The sequence below is a fragment of the Miniopterus natalensis genome, chromosome 9 (genome assembly GCF_054644295.1).
Source record: "Miniopterus natalensis isolate mMinNat1 chromosome 9, mMinNat1.hap1, whole genome shotgun sequence".
NCBI lineage: Eukaryota > Metazoa > Chordata > Mammalia > Chiroptera > Miniopteridae > Miniopterus > Miniopterus natalensis.
Window position 1 is genome coordinate 40,795,298 of NC_142089.1, and position 20,022 is coordinate 40,815,319.

Consider the following 20,022-nt stretch of genomic DNA (forward strand, 5'->3'; position numbering starts at 1 on the left):
CTTTCCTTGCTTTATGAACATTCAAATTTAAGGGATGTTTTGCAACTCTTAAAATATGTTCATGTGAATGTTGCCAGGAACATACAAATAGAAAATAGATTTCTTTGACCCTCTGTTGTTTTCCCACAGGATTGAAAAAACGTACAAGGAAAGCCTTTGGAATACGGAAGAAAGAAAAGGACACTGATTCTACGTAAGTCCTTTAAAAGTGCCTCCTCACAGAAGCTATTTGCATAAGAGATGCTGCTGTCATTGTCACTTAGAGTACACAGAGTTTTCTTGGATATTGTGTACTATTCTCTTTCTGAGTAAACTAGCTATTCACCACAAAGATAAAGACTTTCCATCACATGTTTAATTTTTCATCATGTGTTATTATTTTATAACCTGATAACCACACTTCCCAGAAGTCCTGGAAGGCAGGAAGTGTTATTGTTACTTTTATGGGGACTAAAAGTATTTGTTTCCACCTCTAGGGTCGCCCTGAGTAATGAAATGAAGAAGCAAACTCCTGTTTAGGTAGGTTAGGCCTGGCCAGAAACAGAAATTAGTCTAGATAACATTCCAAAGCTTTACTTGAGATGCCAAGATTTTGTACAAGCAGAACTGTAAATCCACCAGCAGAATTCACAGGAATGATAGGCTATTTGGCTGCAAATAAGAAACCAGTGCCAGAAACAACCCTGTGAATACTTTTACATGTTTAAATGATCACACCCAAGGTAATCAGTTGCTGACAGACACTGATAAACCCATCTTGAAAATGTCCAATGATGTAACAGCTTTATTCCATCTATTTGACCATCTTAAATTCTCCTTTAGAGCATTTACCTCAGACACAAAATCTCAGGTGCCTCTTTGAGCCAGGCAGATAGCTTATGCATGGGAAGTAAGATGGCCAGGAACTCAGGATTCCAGCCAGACCAGTGTGAGGAGAGCACCACTACTCCCCTGCAGCATTGTGGCCGTGTAAAACTGAAGACCCATGTGTGGTCTGCTGTATATCAGAATAATGAGCCCATGAAACCCATCATTTGGCTAGAATCCATGAAAGAAAGTTAGAAAATGGGAAAATCAATAGTTGTTTGGGCACAGGTGAAAATAAGGTTACATTTATTTATCACCTTTAGGTTTTCTTTCTTTATAGTTTTATCATGCATAAATTTTATCACAGAATGCTGTCCATTGTCCTCCAAGATTTTATAATTCATGGGATAAAATATATACCACACAAACTGAAGTATCTTTCATATAACAAAATGAGATAACATTTGAAATGACTAGTATGCTACTTAGTAAATGCTCAGTAAATGGCAGCAACCACTACTCTGATTATTACTAATATAAATATGAGGTAAGTTCCTTATGAGCAATTAAAAATGGAACTCATGGGCATTTAAGAGTGGGGAAGCTCATATTTGGACACATGATCACTGAAAGCTTCAGGAGGGAGGAGCTCTGAGTATGACCTTCAAGATGAGAACAGGCATTTCATGCAAAAGGAACAACAGCCAAAGCAACGAGGTGGAAAAGTCAACTGGCATTTGGGACAAGATAAATAGGGCAGTTGGCCTACCTGTCGGCTACAGGTAAAGGTGATAGTTGGAGGCAAGTCTGGAAAGGAGATCAGGGCCAGATAGGAAGTGCCAGGCTGTGGTGTCTGGATTCCTTCTGTAGGCAGTGGGCAACCTTGAAGCCTTGAAGGTTTTTAAGCCAGAGAGTATAAAGGATTCTATGGAAATAAAAGCTATTTTTTAATCTAGATATCAAATATTAAGTTACCTATTCTTACATTTTATGGTGCTTTTCCTTTCTGTAAATATTTCATGGAAATTACATTTACTCTAGTCTTGTAAGTTGTTCTAAACAATTTAATTAGGAATTTTTTTCTTTGAGGACCACATAATTACTATTGTCTCTTAAGAAATTGCTATTTTCTAAACAACCTCTAGGACAGGCGATGGGGCTCTGCTTCCAGCACTCCCAGCATTCCCACAGCCCTGCGAATATACCTTTCCTTTCCTTGGCCTCACCTTACACGAGATGGAATCTAATTTCCCAAAAGAGCCAGATACTGTACCAGTCAACCTGTCAGCAACATCTGTTGTCACCTGCAATGTGCCATGGGCTGTGTGGGACATCATTAGACACATCCCTGGAAAACATCATTAGCAGAAACCAAATCTATTTTTCTTTGAAGATGGTGTCTGTAACTGACTGCACATTATCTCTGGTTTATGAAGAAAATTAAAAAGGGAAAAGAGGTCAAACAACCTCTCCAGAGCAGGCTGAGCTAATTTGCATGTGGCCAAAGCACTGTTCTTTCATCCATTTCTAAAGGTATGAAATTAAAGAATTTTTCCTCACAGCTTTGGTAGATGCCCAATATCTCTCTGAAGTACTTTGATGAGACATTTGCTTGTAGAATCCCAAGCATGTCTTCTTATCATTGGAGCACCCCAAAATACTTATGTGATAGCAAATTAGCCATAAATTGGTTCCACTGGCAGTGATGGTCCAAGCACCGACAGTTTAGCATAAGCAAGCCTTTGCTTTTCGTGAGCCCCTAATATCTAATTGGGTCATATATCATTCTTGCAAAACGCTGGCCAAAGGCTCTTGGGATTTGCTGTCTCTTCAGCTTTAGGTAATGCTTATGTTGGTCTGCTATCATTGAATCTTTGTTGACACAAACAAACTGTTTTCAGGGCTGTTGCAACTCCCTCGGGGTTGTAAAGCCACCTGCTGGTGTATGGCCAGCCCCAACTTCAGCTGATTGAACCTTCTTAGATACAGAGTGGGGTTAGGACCAGAGCTCCCTGATTTAATCATCATTACAGTTCCTGGTGAGAGAGGAAAGGAGAGAGCCTGTGCTAAATGGCAGGCCCTGTGCAGGGTGTATTGTATGCACTGATATCCCCTTTAATCCTCACAGTAATTCAATAAGGTTAGAAGTCATATCTCAGTTTTAAGAGATGAGAACTCAGTGCCAAAAGGGATTAAGTAACTTGCTGAAGGCTACCCAGAAAATAAGACTTGAAACTAGCATTCTAGTCCAGAATCAAGTGCCTGGGCTTTTATCACCCAGAAGAAAAAGAATGGATGGGCAAAATTATAATCAAGGCCAATAGGAGGGTAACAGAGAAAAGGCAATAGTTGTAAAAGGTAACTGCACTTTTTAAAACCAAGGCAAAGGGTTCATGGTAGATGATTAGTTTTAAAATAAAAGTCAGTAAATATAATGGGTCTGGTATTAAAATTTTTTGAAGTCATTTAAAACTAAAATATGAAATTTCGTAAGAAGGGTCAGGAAGTGAATTGAGAACACATGCCCAAATGTCTGAAGCTGCTATCTCTCTACTCCCCATCCTAGGTCATATTATAGAGCAGTTTTATTCTAGATGACATTTAATGAGTATTTACTACATTCTAGGCACTGTTTCATGCTCTTCACTTAATATTAAGTCATTGGATCCTCTAATTTCCTATGGGGTATATGTGTATGCTGTTATCACGGCCATCTGGTAGATGAGGAAACTAAGACCCAAAGGAGTGAAGTGACTTGCCCAAGATTATGCAGCTAGGAAATCTAGGTTGATCGAGCCCAGGCGGTCTGGCCCTAGAGCCAGTGTTCTTGACTGCCACGCTTACTGCTACCACACTAGGAAGCACCAGCCCCATTTCCATCAGTGGATAACACAAAGGATCAGAAGAAGATACCAGTGCTGCTATATACAGTTACATTTTTTCTGATTAGAATTTTTGAAATGCTACCCCTATAGCTTCAATATGCATGAGATCAAGTGGCCTCTCATGTATGATCCCCCATAGATATGCCCATGTAGCTGGACCAGTAGTGGGCAGCACCACAGCCAGGTTGTCTTCTCTACATCTCCAGAGATTGTCTTCTCTACATCTATTACTTGCCGCCCCCAAAGACCTCCCCACAAGTGCCTTTGGATATATTCTATGCAAAAGTTGATACGATCACCTCTTTCTCAATTCCTTTAGCAGAAGCTAAAGTTCTAGTAAGAAATGCTCAAGTTTTGCAGTATATAGTTCTGAAAAAAATGTTTTTGATGAGTGTGAGTTGGTACCTTTCGTCTGTGCTTTCCTATGAACCTGAGTGTATTGCGGCCATGATAACTCACTGGATTTACTTGCCTGTCTCATTTTCTCTATAATGAGCATGTCTGCGTTATTTTAATCCCCAGATCCTAGCCTAGTACCTGACCCATTATAAGCTCTCACTATTTATTCAATGAATTATAACTTTTATCAGCTAAGACTCTCCTATCCTTTTGTTTTAGATGAAATTTCTTTAAACTAACTAATTCCCATAACCAGGGAATGTCCAAAGATCCTAAGATTTCTGTGAACTCCCATGGTCTTTCAGTATCAGTGTCCTCTCTGCTTCTAGCCCCTGTATCCACATGGACACAGAACATGAAAAATGATGCACCTCCATCAAGCGTTTTGCAATCCAAGTAAACATATTCTGCTAATTTAGAAGAGGGTGTTGGTGGGGAAGGGGAGTCTCATCTTGGAGCCCAGGAGATGTCCCACTAATTTCTGCATTTCTCTCTCTGCCCCCACCCTATGAAGTAATAAGTAATTTCATTGGCTGGTCCCACCTCCTAAAGAACAGTTCCAACTACACCAAACTCCTCAAGATTTCACAGTCCACCTCAAGTACTTAAGGTGTCCTTCCAAATAATGCAGTTCCCCATCTAAGCGTAATTTGGTCTCTGTGTTTATAGGATAACTTTTTCTGACTCCTTACAGAGTGAATTAAAAGAGGACATTATGAAGATACAATGACTACCCTCTTGCTTCTCCCTTCCTCTGGCTCCTTCAGTTCAGGTTTTCAAAATAACAATAATACCTCCCTTCCTCTATTGCTACAAAGTCGAATGTGGCTGAAGTGGACAGTTTTGTGTTTCTAGTGAAGAGGCATCATGTCAGAGAGAAAAAATGATAGCCAACATTTTTGAATACTTACTGTGTATCAGGAACTAATACAAGTTCTTTATATACATTATTTTATTTAAACTGGCTTACAGAGTTTAGGTGATGTGTTCAGAGTCACAGAACTAATAAGTTGTGGAGCAAGGACACATATTCATCCTATTCTAAAGCCCTTACTCCTGAGCACTATGGCATACATAGTGCCACCATGGATAAACTGCCCTGTAATCATCAGAATGAGCCCTTAGGAAACATTGTCCTCCCTTTCCTGCTTCCCTATAATCAAAGAAGCAGTAAATAGAGAAATGTGAGAAGAAAATATAGATTTTCAAAGTAAGTTGAACAATACCATAGTAGTTCCTTCTTATGGGGGAAATTTAAGACCACTCACAGGGGAGAAGATGAGAGAGAGCGCAAATTGGTTTACATTCCTTGTGGTAGTTTTAAATGGAGCCATCTAGACCAGGACAGACCTTATTGAGCTCTCCTCTTAAAAAGGGACCAAAACTGCTACAGCAACTTGTGCCTTTTGGCCTTCAGGTTCTAATGAGAATCTCCCTCCCTCCCACACACACACACATACATACATACTCCCCACACTCACATACCACCTGACCAATTTGTTTTGATTTAGTTTGCATTAGACAGGTTTACTGGGGTGGGAAGGCAGGAGAGGGGAAGAAGGGTGGCTAATGTTTCTTCTTGTTATGCTTTAGTCTATGTAGCAAGAATGATTTATTTTCCTAATAGCTACAAATTTCTTTTTGTTACAGAGGTTCACCGGATAGAGATGGAATTGTAAGTATTTAAATGATCATTTTTAGAAGGTTTGCACTTCAATATATGCTATGTTTAAATTTCTTTAAGCCCCATTTCTTTTTTTTCTGTAGGGAAAAAAATAGCTTAAATGATTTTTCAGACCTCTCACAATTTTCTGTAATAATTGCATGGGACATCATCAGCCAGTCTTGGTCAAGTTAAACTTATTTATTGCATTCACCTAAAACCCTGCCACAGATTAGGCAAGCAAACTAGTCATCAGTATGGTGGCCCAGACAGTTCTTACAGAGGCTGCTACCATCAACTGTTATTTCATTTCCAATTTAGTGATATAAAAGCTCATTATGTGAGAATGCTTTTCTCTAACAGAGGCCACAAAGTCATAATGGAGCAGAAATCCAGTAAAATTGAAAGAAACTTTCCCTCTTTTGTAGTTGAGCTGCAGATACGTTTTCTATATTAAATTCACAAGTAGGGAATGGCCTTGAAACCACTTATGCCTGAATTTACAGCCTGAAGGAGGAAAATGCGTCCACTGGGTTTAGATTTAATAGTAACTCAGACTCCTTGCTGGTTGCCAGGTTTCTTGATTTTTAAAGAAGTCTGTGGTGCCTTGGCTTGGATTTATCTGAGTTGTGCTTATGGGAGTCTACACCCACTTCTAAAATGACTTCCTCCAGATCTAAATCAGATGCCTATTCAGAAGGTTCAAAAGAACAGCTGTTACTAGAAAAAGAAAACAGACTTACATTAGGCTCATTGGGCTGGAGTGGGAACTAAAATAAACCTGGTGGTTAAAATTAAAAACAAAAAAACACCCTTTATAATATTATACCTACATTGGGGTGTTAATTGCAGCTATAGCAGGAATTTTTCTCCCACACTTGATTCAAGGTTCTTAGCTTTGGGGTGCCTTTTGCATTCATGTAGTTCTTGCCATGAAATGTTAAGAAAATAGACTGAAATTTACCAGACATTGGGTAACACTATAATCAAGGCTCTATTCAGCAGGGGAAAAAAAAGACCCAGAAGACTCAGCTTCTCCTCACCTCTTGCTTCTGGCTCAGAGCCCTCTCGTTAACTCTGTCTCAGGTACTCTCTCTCTGCTACGGTGTATTCTCTTTGCTTCTGTCTGGGTCCTCTCCCTCGGTTCTCTTGTCTCTCCATTCTGACCTCTGCAAGGCTCTGTTAGCTGTTCTCTGCTTTCTCTCCCTGCTGCTCCCAGGCTGAATTGCTATTTCTTGCTTCTTTCCTTCTGCCACCCTCAGTCTTGTCCTTTTTTCTTTATCTAAAGCCCCTCCCAACCACCCACTCATTGTCTGTGAGGCCCTGTGGCTACCTCAGTGTTCTCTGCTCTTCTAGGGACCACCAGTTTAAATCTCTGGTAGACTATGCACCCAGGTGCCTGGGACAGCGCTGACATAGAGCGGGCAACTCTGAGCACATGCTGCACCAATGATCTCAGCCTTGGTACTGTGGACGTGTTCACTCTAGCTCGGGGCTTGTAACCGAAATTCTCCGAGTTCTATACCACCACCATTCCAAGTTGTATAAACTTACTTATTAGTACTTGTGCCTTCTTTGTTTCTTAATTGGAAATACCATAAACACCCCTGATTATGATTATTAGGAAAGGGGAATTATTTAATTTCAATTTCTCAGGAAATAATGCAGACCCATTTGAAAAAAGGCTACATTCAAAATAAATGCATGTTCTCTGAAACAGAATGTGCAGCTTCATAGGTAATTGTAAATTATTTTATCCAGATGCTAGTTGTACTGTTTGGAAATGTTCCCCAAGTTTCCTCCACTAACTGTGCTCACCAAATTTGAAAACTCCCTATCATACCATTGCCACAGGGGTCCAAGTTTCTGTTTTCATTCAGTCCTTGCAGACCTCAACCTGATTTTCTCTCAAATTCAGATTGATTCCTTTAAGACCTTGTGTCTGTGGACCCAGTCCACTTTTATATGGCTGATTTAGCTTCCAAATCATTGTCTTTTGGATGTCTGATGTTGAAATTTATGGTTTCACTGATGTAGTTCTACAAACTATAGGTGGCGGTACACCCACTTAATACTTATAAATGACTTTGTCAACACAGGGCTACACAATAGGCTTAATATCCTTAAACTTACTTCAGTTTCTCAAAATCCAATGAAGCCCATCTCTGGTGACAGTGCTTTTGAGGTTAAGTCTACAGAGGCTTCGTGGCAGGTTCCATGTTGGAAGGTGGGCTTGCCTTGCTTCCCACGCAGCTGAATGTATCTGTCCCCTGCAGAACTGTCTGTCATGGTGTCTGAAATGTCAGGCAGCTCTGTGTTATAGTGTGTTCTAACTCAGAGACAAACTCTAACCATGCAGGATACACTTTAACTTACACCTACACAGAGCCTGGGGGCATCATCTCTGCTCATTTTGAGCAGGTGTGCAGGAAAGGCCCAGATTTGGAGCTGTCAACTGTGTGTACTCTGTATATTAATGACCCTCAGGAAGGCTTTGGTCCAGGGTAAAGTATGGTGGAGCTAGATTTTCATACTTTGTTTAGAAATGCCACTATTTTTATTCAGCCTTAGTATGTCCTGGTGTCTGTTCTTCACCTGTAAGTGAAGTGCTGGCTGAATGAGTGCTAGATCCCCACAGTCCCTAGTGCCTGGGATGCTCCTTCCTCCTCCTTTCCTCTCCTTCTGACCTAGCTACACTGGCCTGCTGAATAGAGCCTCATTATGGGCCCCAAAGTCCACTCTTTCTTAAAGAACCCTGCCAAGATTGGTAGGCCCTACAATTTGGCCTAGAAACTGTTTCTTCTATGGTATGTTTGCTGACTCCATGTGATTCTTTATATGTGTCTTGAAGAACAAACAGATCCTTTAACAACTTTTTCTACATGAAAACAATCAATTCCAGCAGCCCAGCCCACATGAACCACCCTACAATAACAAAGCAGAGTGTGCGCGTGATGGAGGAAAAAAAGTGTCGGTAAGGAAACAGATTATAGTTTAAAATTTCCAAGGGGTTGTAGAAACAGTGAGTAAAATCCCAATTTGAAACTTGAAAAAAAGAGTAGCATTTCTTTACTCCACTTAAAAAGAGTCTTTTTTAGTTATGTCCAAATTATTTTTTGAATATGTGGGGCCAATTTTTAAATCAACCATGTAGACTCTGTATACTGATGTCTGAATATACTTCTTAAAGAGTGACCAGGCATAAAACATGTGTGTTTCCTTTATCTGAGACAAAGGAAAGGTCTTCAGATTTTTAAAAAAATCTGTTTATAAGAAATCATTGGCTCTCAAATAAGCATGACATACCAGTTGAGTAATCATTTGTTAGGAAGAGCATTATCTCAGTATCATTAGGAATTTAGCAGGACCTTGGCTTATGGGAACAGTGTACTTGACCAAAGGATGTTGAATCAGGGATGCTGATCTCAGCCCAGGCTATGCAACAACTATAGCAGTATTGTTCGATACGGTAGCCACATGTGGCTATTCAAAATTCAGTTTCTCAGTCACAGTGCCACATTTCACGTATTCCATGGCCACTTGTGGCTAGTGGCTACCATATTGGACAGCACACTTAGAGAACATTTTCATCTTCACAGGCAGTTCTAATGGACAGTGCTATTCTATAGTATTGTTTGCAAAGTAAGTCAGGTCTACCTCAGTGGCAAAAAGATAATATTTAGACAGTACATCCTGTGTCTTTAACACTCTCACCCAAGGATCACTATGGGGCCATGAGCTGACCTAAGAAAATAGGAGCACTCTCAGTGGAAACTGAGAACTTTGATGAATGTATAATTAAACACTATTGTTACTACATTTATTGATTTAGCCCATTATATTATCTGAGAACAGATAATAAGCCTAACCAAAGTAAAATACCTTTTAAAACAAGATTAACATTGCTGTGAGCCTCAATTATCTTTAAATAACTGTCATATACTGAAGTAACAAAAGTTACTTATGCAAGTATAGAATTTTGGAAAACACACAAAAGAAGAAGTAAGATAACATATCATTCCAACTCCAAGGGAAAAATCGCTCCTTATATGTTGGTGCATAGGCATTATTACTTGTACTATTAAGCCAAGTTTTTAAATGATATGTCCCCACTTCACTTATCTCTTCCTTGATTTTTTAAAGTTTTCCAATTGAAAATCAATAGAGCCATTGCCTTCACTATTACCATGATGAGCTGCACTTGCTTAAGTGGTTAAACCAGGAGAACTGTTTGTTTCTTGGGGTTTACCAAAAGAATTTTAGCCAGACTCTGGCTGCCTTTAACTTGATAATTTCCACTTGTGAAACCAAATGTATTTATAAGAATTCACTAGCGTGAATGAGGCCAAATTGCCAGTTCCTCTAATAAAGCTCCGTGTGTGTGTGTGTGTGTGTGTGTGTTGAATATCTGCCCAAAGGAATGTATTGTTATGATATGTTGTTTGTGTAGTATTTGTGTTTAAAATGGTCCTATTTTAAAAGAAATTTTTTATAGGTTTTGCTTACTATTTACCTCAAGCTTCCATTGGTTTCCATGGAAACTGGGAAATTTTCACTTAGCCAGATCTAGAAAATTCAGGAACTTTTTATCCATAATGTTGGATATATGGTGTTAGGAAAAAATACACATACACACTTGTACACACACACATTTATTCATCTAAACATATCAACTATGCTTTTGAAGGGCACTGGTGATAGAGGTGAAATTATCATAGAGGCAAACTGTAGAACTGAAAATTTTGAACTCAGTAATTTACCTAATCTCATTGTTTTTTAGATAATAATCCTTTGTGTTGAAGAATTGTTTAATAACTGAAAGGTCCATCAATGGTAGTACTATACTAATCACAAAATTTACGAGTTTAGTTCTTTGGGATCAACTTAGTTCATTTGAGTCCCATTATTATATGTTAAGCTTTTGTATTAAATTTGTTATATGTGCTTTCTAAGAAGGATTTGGAAAATTTTGCAAAGAAGACATTAAAAAAGAAAGCAAACATGACAAAAACAAAAGAGGAACCATGTCCATTCCCTATAGGAGAGATTTTTATTATTAGCTGGCACATTATTTAATGAATCATGTCCTCGGCAATAGCTTTATCACTTATACAGGTGAAGAGTTAACATGACAGGTTTTTAGAACCACCTTTGCTCAAAGTAGAAAGAATATCAGTGAAGCACTAATTCAGTGAAGACGATTATGTGGACAAGTTAAAATGATGTAGTCTGAGTCTGTAATCTATTTTAGGAGCAGGAAAAAAGAATAAGGGCATAGGGCCCATTTTCCTGGGTTCTGGTCTGTGGAAACATTGGCAGAGTTCTTGCATTTGTAAATTCTAGTGCAGGGGTAGTACATAAGGAAGAGAAAACACTTGAACATATTATCTATTCCTTATGCACTGTTCACCCTTACTAAGCTATTGCTGTTTATTAGAATGCCCAGGCAACATTCAGTAAGTATTAATCAATGATGATGGTTACTGCATTACTTCTAATTTGGTTTTCTAGTGGTCCTACATGCAAACATGAAAAGCTTACTTCTCCTGCCTGTTTGTCAAATTGAGTGTTAGCTGTTCACATTGTGGTTCAAGTGACCTTCATTTGTGATTGCAAAATTAGATGTCCTGTCTTCAAGCCTCATGTGTCACCATTTAATATGTGTTGGTCTGAGGTGTGCTTGTGCTCAGTGACATGCCATTGCTCTATGTGCTAAATACTGGAATGCTGTTGAATGAACCCTCCATTACCAACTTGATTTGTGTTTTTTGTCCTTTGCTCACAAAAAGTAGAGAATCCTAGTAATTTCTCTTTGGATGAGGCCACATCATTGCTCAAGTGCTTGTGGCCCTATATCATGGTTGTTCTAGGGGTCAAAATAGAACTTTAAGATAATCCATTCATATTGCAAAGGTGAGTGTTCATGGAGACCTAGGACACATGGATGACAGAAATCCATGATTAATGCTATGATTCTGTTTTAATAATTTGTTAAGAAAAAACACTTGTTAAGAATATTGACACTATTTTTAATACCTAGGAGCTGAATTAACTAATTTGGAGCTGATTTCCTTTATAGTCTATCAAGAGGTTGGTTAGAAAAAAATTGAGTCAGTATTAGAAAAGCTAAAAGATTAGTTAATGACTTAGATAAATACTCTTTGGATATGTTGGAACTAATTATATATGAGAGCAACATGGAAGTCAAAATGTTTCCATTTAAATATATATATATTTTTATCCCCTGAGGGTATAGAGGATTTAATTATAATGTAGGCACTTTTAATTCTTTAGTAATTGAATAAAATTTGAACAGCTAGTAGTTAATATTCTATGCTTAGGTATCCTACAGTCTTTTGTGAAATAAGTATGTAAGCTGTATTAGGCAGTGTCACAGCAACTCAAATTTCCATTCAGTTACACCAATGTGACTGCTTAATAGGCTGCTCTAATTTGTCTTTCCAGTCCTGGATTTTGATAGCTCTTGCTAAATAAAGAGTTAAATGTTCTTTATTCCTTTTTTGTTTGTTTGTTTCATTCAAATGTTTCTATTCTAAATTTATTTTCAAATTTATTACAGAAGAAAAGCAATGGGGCGCCAAATGGATTTTATGCAGAAATTGATTGGGAAAGATATGTGAGTATCAGAAGATGGCTTTTTCTTTATTAAGTATTTCAAAATTTGAAAATGATTTGAAGTATTCTTATATTTAAAAGAGACATAGAAATAAATGAAACACGCCATGTCATCAGGAAGTACCTAGCACGAATTAACATCGTACAGAGTTGGAGAGCACTATAGGCTGTTAGATGTGGGTTCAAGACCTAGTGCCTCCACAGGTCAGCTGTGTGTGGCTTTGGGATAGTTATTTGCAGGCCAGCAAAAACTAAGTCAATAGCTACTTGATAGCATCATTGCAAGGATTCAATAAACTATTTGCTCATAAATAGTGTTATAAGGGAAGCTATAAGATATTAAGAAAGGGTTATTTTTAAAAATTAATTATTTTTACCTAGAAAGACTCTTGTTATATTTTCTAGGATTCTTAAATATGCATGAATGTGCTACTCTATGTAAACAAGTATGATAATTAAAATACCAAATTACTCATCAAGTACTACTTACTACCTCCACTTCTAGCACACAAATCCTAAACTCCAGTGCTGTCCCTGCTCAACATGTAAGTGCTTAATTAAAGCATAACTTTCCTCAAATGTGTTTAGTCCTAAAAACTAATAAGGCCACATAGGAATTGCTGTTATAATTGTACATTAGATACAACTTTCTCTAAGTAATAAAGAAGGGTTTTATTCTTAATACGTTATATCATCTTGCTTTGGGCAGGGAGCGGGTAAGAGCAGGGACAGCCTCAGGGAGGATATGACCTGTAAGGAAAACCCTGAAGTATAAGTTGGGGTTTACTGGCTGCACACGTGAGGGAAGAGAATTCCAGGCAGAGAGAATGGCATTTATGAGAACCCCAAAATGGGAAAAAAAACTTGCAGCATTCAAATAATCAAAGTTACCAGTGAGAAGAAGTCCTTGTGGCTAAAGGGGATTAGGGAAGAAAATCTCAAACCTGAGGTGGGAGAGAAGATCCAGAGCCGGGTCACACAGGGACTTGGGGGCTACACGGAGGCACTGGGCTTTCCTTCTGAGTGCTGTGAGAAGCCAGGGATAAGCTTTGAGCAGGGAAATGACCTTAATACACTTGTACTAACAAATAAATAAACCGTTTATTGAGAAACAACAGAGGGAAACAATAAACAAGAAGGTGGCTTTTCCATGCATTTGGACCTTCTCTCCCCATGGTCATGGTACTTTCACTGCTGCAGTGACTCCAAAATCTCTCTCTCCAGCTCTGTTCCCTCTGACTTCCAGGCCTATTCAACTTCCCCTTCCCCTCTAAGGGATCACCTATAGTCTCAAACACCTGGGCACAAGGAGTGATTCTGCCATTTGCTGGGTGGATTCCTTGAGGAATGGCATCTAATTTCTCTTAGTTTCCTTCCTCGTGAATAAAATAAATTTTTCCACATATGATTGTTATGAAGGTTTAGTGAAGTAAAGTGTGGGTCACAGTTCTTACCATATAATAGAAACTTAAAATACGATAACTAATTCTAATCATTGCAAACTATCTTTTTTCTTTCCTGTCTTTTTCCTAAAAATGTTAGTTGTCTGCTCTTATAGTTAGTTCAGCCAGGAGTACCAGCAGTCTCCCAGGATTAGAGGGTAGAAATCTTGGCGTTTTCCTGAACCTTCCCTCTCCTTTTTCTCCTGTGATACATCTGTTAACAGGAACTGACAATTTGTCCTTTCAAATGTCCTTGAATCACCCTTTCCCACCACCACCAACTTTGTCCATATTCTGAGCACACTTATGGGCATAATGCAAGTATTTTGAATTAGTTTTCCTTTCTCCATTTTCTTCTGTGCCCCTAAACACCTTAAGATGCTGCTTTTGGCATGTTCTCCCCTAATTGGGAAGCTGCAGTAGCTATATCAAGTTGGAACCCTTCCCCCAGCATGTTGACCACCATAGTCTTATTTCCCATTGCCTCTCACTGTACAGCTTCCTTTCCAGTCATATCACCTGAATGACATTGTCTGTTTCTGCCTGGGAGGTCTCAATACAAGCTCTTCCTCACCACAGAGTCCCTTCTGTCCTCTCCCTGTATCCCAAGGGGCAAATGCAGATCCCCAGTTCTTTCAAACCTCACTGACTTCCTCTTCAACTCCTGTCACTGATGTCTTGTGTTTTGTATTTTGTTGTTTGATTGGTTTTTTACCTACCAAATACATTTCAGTTTTCCAAAGAAGTAATTTTTATTTTATATCTTTTTATGATGCTTAGCACAGGCCTTGGCTTATGGAAAATGCATGATAAATTCTCTCTGAATGTTTCCTTTCATTGACAGCTGACTCTTAGTTTGTTTTCCCATTAGGAAAACTCCTCACGTATCCTTGAGTAAATATCTGCACATGTACTGCTCAGCATTCGCTTCCAAAGGTTAAAGCCTCATCTCCAAAATAAGAGACATATTTATATCCTTAAGTAGAATGCTCTAGAAGGAAAATGAGTAATTCCTTGATGATTGGCAGGATAATAATTGGATTATGTGCACTTGTATTTTATAGAACTCACCCGAGCTGGATGAAGAAGGCTACAGCATCAGGCCTGAGGAACCTGGCTATATCCTTTCTTTTTTTATTTTATTTTCATGTTTATTCTTTCTCATGAAACAGAATCATAAATTCGGGTTTCAGAAAGGTGTTGAAATAAGCTAAGCTGCCCATGCCCTGTTGTCCATAATGTTAGAGGTAAATGAGCTGTGCAGAGAACAGCCTGATCACTAACGAGCAGGCATTTGCCTTGATCTTTTCATAGAAGAGCAGGAGAGGGGAAGAGATGTGCCGAGAAACAGTTGTGCAAATTGCAGATACTGGGTTGTCTGCAAAAACCTGATGTGACAGTGTCATTTATCAGGGCTGGCACATAGCTGTTACTTGTGTTCTCCCCACAAATCACCTCTGGGCAGAACAGGTCACACTCTGAAGCACTTAAAACTCATCACAAACCGTCCATTAGAATGACTTTCCTCTCTCCATAGAGGGTCCATCGATGTGTGTACTAAGTGTGACACACCAAATGGCCAAATGCAGCAGAAATGTAGGGCATTATAACTATTGCTCCTTGAAATTCACCATCCTTAATCATGTGCCCAGGGAAGGTGAGTAAGTTCTAGCCCTTTCCTGATTTACTCTTTTATTTATTTGTTTTGCTTTGATTTTCTGCCATCTTAAGAATACGTTTGCTCCCACTATGTGCAGTCACTCTTGTCTTATACACATCATTGCCTCCCAGTAGAAAAAAGAGTTATGTATCTTTAACTGTGTTCTACCTACCAAAGGAAAGCACTTTTATTCTTCAAGTGAATCAGAAGAGGAAGAAGAATCGCACAAGAAATTTAATATCAAGATTAAGCCATTGCAATCTAAAGACATTCTTAAGAATGCTGCAACTGTAGATGAACTGAAGGCGTCAATAGGCAACATTGCACTTTCCCCGTCACCAGTGGTGAGTGGTTTTTTTATGTCAAGCTTGGGTGAGATTGGACTGAGAGCTGTGCTCTGCCCATATACATTTAGAACAGGAACTCCTTAAACTGAAGGCTGCATGTGGTCACCATTTTATGAACTCTATAAACCTTAAACAGATCATTCTAGCTTTAGAAAGTTATACTCATTTGATATCTCATTTCTTGTGCTTTTCAAAATGGTAAAAATGCATAGGACTGCATTTTCTTTTTTTACTTACTTTCCTGCAAGCATTTTCAAAAGAAGAAACAAATAATAACATTATCCAGACTTACTTCTGAAGCAATTAAAAACAATATAAAGTTTACATATTTACTAATAATGATTTTTAAAAACATGTCTTAGTTTCCATTTTTATGATATAACACAGAAAACCAAGCAAATTAACTTTTCATAAAAAAATTTATTGTAATGCTTCAAAAAATATATTAACCTAATATTATCTAAACATATATTAGAACTCATAATCATTATATTTTATTATCAAATTGTCTTAAGTACCCTTACCTTTTAGACACCTCAAATACAGATATGCCTTATTTATATTACTCAAATTGGTATTTTTTCCCCACAGTTTATACTTCCTTCCTCCAATTCCTATCAAATTTCTTTAGTTGTTGAATTCTAAGTTCCACAATCACAGTATTTTCTCTGTGGTGTTTGATAAATGCTACAATTGTTTTCTAAAAATAGCTGTGAAGAGCAGCTGAAAGCTCTCAAACTAACAGCTAATATGTTCTTGGCATCTTCTTTAGAGAGATGTGATCTCCCTACAGCATTCCCCCAAAATGAAGTAGTTAATAAATGCTGAACTACTTTTGAGAAGCTTCTGGAAATATCTCAACTAACCTTTCTATAGGAGTTGTAATTATCTATCCTTTGATGGATGACTGCCTGGGATGAATAAAGTCTCTAATGACACCCTTGTCAGTGCTTAGTGCTCATAATGGCCTTTATCACTACTGTTAGTGACAGCAAAAACGATTGCTAATAGTAATCAAACACAGCAAATGATGTTTCAGGTCATTTTAAATCATATGCTCACTTGTTAACTTAAGATGTCTTCCAGAAAAGGGAGGCATGAAGTACATTAGTTTTCTTTTCCTGCTGTATGGAAGATACAGATTTTAAACTCACATATTGGTCTGTAATACTCACATATTGGCCGGTAATACTAGTGATTTTTAGTAATGGGAGCATTTTAAATGCACACATTTTCACTTTTCAGTTGACATCTTTCAAATCATTTCTCACTTACTGGATCTTTTTTTATTGTAAAATTTTATTTAAGTGCCTGAAACCAGTTTATATCCACTTCTCTGTGGAGTATAATAAACTTACTAGGCATTTGGAAGCTTCCTGGGGTAAGTGTAAAAGGAAGTTCACAGGATTAAATGAACACATTTACATGAAAGTAAACTTACTAGAAGAGCCAGACACGTGGTAGATATTTGCTGAAAGCTAGTTGAATCTAAGAAAGAAAAAATGCCCTTTTATCAGAAAGAATATGTATACCCAAGGCATCTGCTAAATATTCCTCCTAGCAGAAATGCTGCTGAGGATTCAGCAAGAAGAGTTGCTACCTCCTCTGAGCTCTCCAAACACCTATTTTAAAGGTGATATATCGGCATGATGTGGTTAAGACTTTGACAAAAAGATGTTAGGGAAAGCAGTGTAAAAATAAAATGGAGATGCTCATAAAAAGTAATCACAGGGTTAGGCTGTTTCTGATTGCCAGCAACACCACAAACCAAAAGACCCCCGGGTCCCCCTACCACCACCATCGCTGCACCGCCCCCCCCCCCACACTTGTTCCCTCTAATGTGAGAGCCTGGCTCTGCCATTACTGTGATTTGAGAATATTTGTCCTTTTTATATTTAGTATAGGAGAGTGCACTGTTATTGCTGCTTTAGGAAAAGATAAGCATGTTTCTTCATATACATAAGTATAAAGGGAAATTGCAACTGAAAACATACATGTTCTTGGCTTTAGAATCCTTATTCCCATCTAGAAAGTCCACATGTACCTGTATTTCACATATCCAGTACATTACCTCCAAATCAGATAGGTAGCAGTAACCTTCTGTAATTCAGTTAGTACCGTGATAAAAATGGCAAGTAATTTATACAACATTAGATGTTTCCACTAAAACAATCAGAACATTTATATAGCTATAAATTCAGGTATAAAAAGAGAAATAGAGCCTATACCAGTTAATAATATGGCAGAATATTTCATTTAGTCTGTGGTTCTTGTGCTACAGAAGCATCAATCATTACACTAATAGAAATAGAGGAAATTCCTAATGGTAAGCTATTCATGGGTTATGCTGGATTTCTGATTTCTATTTCTTTTCAAGAATTTTAAGATAAACTCACAGGTAAAGGAAATTAATTGCTATTCTTATCATGTTGTAGTTTCCTGGTAAGATACCATGCTGCTAGGGCAAAGACTAAGCATCACCCAGGTTTCAGTTGTTGATTTGGCATCTGTACAAGTTAGAATATTGGTAGAGCTGCTTTAATAGAGACCAAAATGGTAATGGCTTAAACAAAATATGTGGTTTATTTTTCTCCCATATAAAAGTCAAAGTTGGTAGACAGTCCAGATAGGTAATGAAGTCCTACTCCAAGGATCATTCAAGAACCAGGGACTTTCTGTATTATTGCTCCACTTTTCTAGGGTGCTGCTGCCTTACCACCATCAATTACCTCCATTTTTCAGCCGTGGGATGGAGGAAATAGAAAATAAAAGGCAACTGGTTTCCTTTAAAGGTTTAACCCAGAAGTTGTGCCCATTACCACCTCTCAGATCCCATTGGAAATACTTTAGTCACATGGCCACATTAGCTGAAAGGGAGTCTGGGAAATGTAGTCTTTGGCTGGATAGATATGTAACAAGCTAAAATTCAGGGTTATGCTGGACAAATGTGTTTTTTAGATATTGGAGATTGGTGTAGACATTGACAGTTTCTGCCACTATGTCTTAAATAATCTCAGACTGCTTTTGAAATTCATGAGGAAATGGAAATATTTTCCCATTTACCTTTAGATTATTCTCAGAATCTAGTAAGTTTTCTTTTAAAAGTTTCTCATCACTAATATCTAAATACCAGTGATGCTGTACTGTAGGCTAGCCAACAGAAAAAGGAACAGAAACAAATTTAATTAAAATACCAACATTTTTGGTTGATAAAGACCCTTCCAAGAGTAATAGTGCTCCTTCCCTCTATCTTACAGAATTTAGTGCTTTTTGAGGCAGGCCGTTTCACTATTGAAATAAAGTTATTAAACCCAAATGCTGTCTCAGTATAACTTTTGTCATTGGTTGTAGCTGTATTCTTTAGAGGATGAACAAAGTACAAAGCCCCTCATTTTCTCAGTGGGTTTAGCATGCAGACTGATTCCAACTCCAAGTTTAAGTTTAATGTGCAGGATGTTTGTTAAGGAGTGACCTTGTTTTCAACACCTATGGGCTAGTGTGGGCAGAGGGAGAAGTTAAGCTGAGTTGATCACTCGGGGAGCTCCAGAGCTGGAGTGACCCTTCAGAGTTAGACCTGAGTTTGGCTGAGATGGATAACCTTCATACTGTTACATCAATCAGTACTTTGATATGGGCAGGCAAAGAAAGGGTGTGACCTTGGATCAAGTGGCTCTCTGCAGCTGAGACAGATCCTGAAGTGTGAGCAATTGAAGGCTGTCATCCAGTAGTGCTCTCAACAGCTGATATGAGAAGCCCTTCTGAAGAGAAATCTACATGGCACATTTTTGTGTCCCCCACAAACCCCCTGTATCTGACATAGAGCCTTTATATATCATCGCCATTCAATTATGTTTGTGTATGTGTCAGTGAGTGTGTGAGTGAACAGATATATGGATGGGACCAGGCCAAGGACAGAGCACTGTGGCATGTCACTACCATCTAGTTTTGTACCCATCTATTGATAACAGACTTCAGCCTCCCTCATTCACCATACAATGATTCACCCAACTGGTCCCTCATCCTGGCCACATATTTCCATTTTGTTCAGACTGGTGATGAACAAAACTGAATTTGAGATGCATGGAATTTCTTTGCCAGACCAGAAGCCCCATGAGAGACAGTGGTGGGTTTGGTCTGCCATTTAGTAGGACTATTTCTTTGCGCTGGTACCTAGAATTACCAC

At 38.3% G+C, this 20,022-nt stretch overlaps 1 protein-coding gene across 1 annotated transcript in view; it reads left to right on the plus strand.

Moving 5' to 3' along the window:
* The window catches only part of SGIP1 (SH3GL interacting endocytic adaptor 1), a 167,034-nt gene that overhangs the window by 75,534 nt on the left and 71,478 nt on the right, over positions 1-20,022 (plus strand). Inside the window, exons 2-8 of the mRNA XM_087820501.1 lie at positions 130-193; positions 5,742-5,766; positions 6,757-6,840; positions 8,657-8,728; positions 12,335-12,391; positions 14,897-14,951; positions 15,661-15,836. Coding sequence (XP_087676627.1) covers positions 130-193; positions 5,742-5,766; positions 6,757-6,840; positions 8,657-8,728; positions 12,335-12,391; positions 14,897-14,951; positions 15,661-15,836 — 533 coding nt within the window. The remainder of the gene's footprint in view (positions 1-129; positions 194-5,741; positions 5,767-6,756; positions 6,841-8,656; positions 8,729-12,334; positions 12,392-14,896; positions 14,952-15,660; positions 15,837-20,022) is intronic.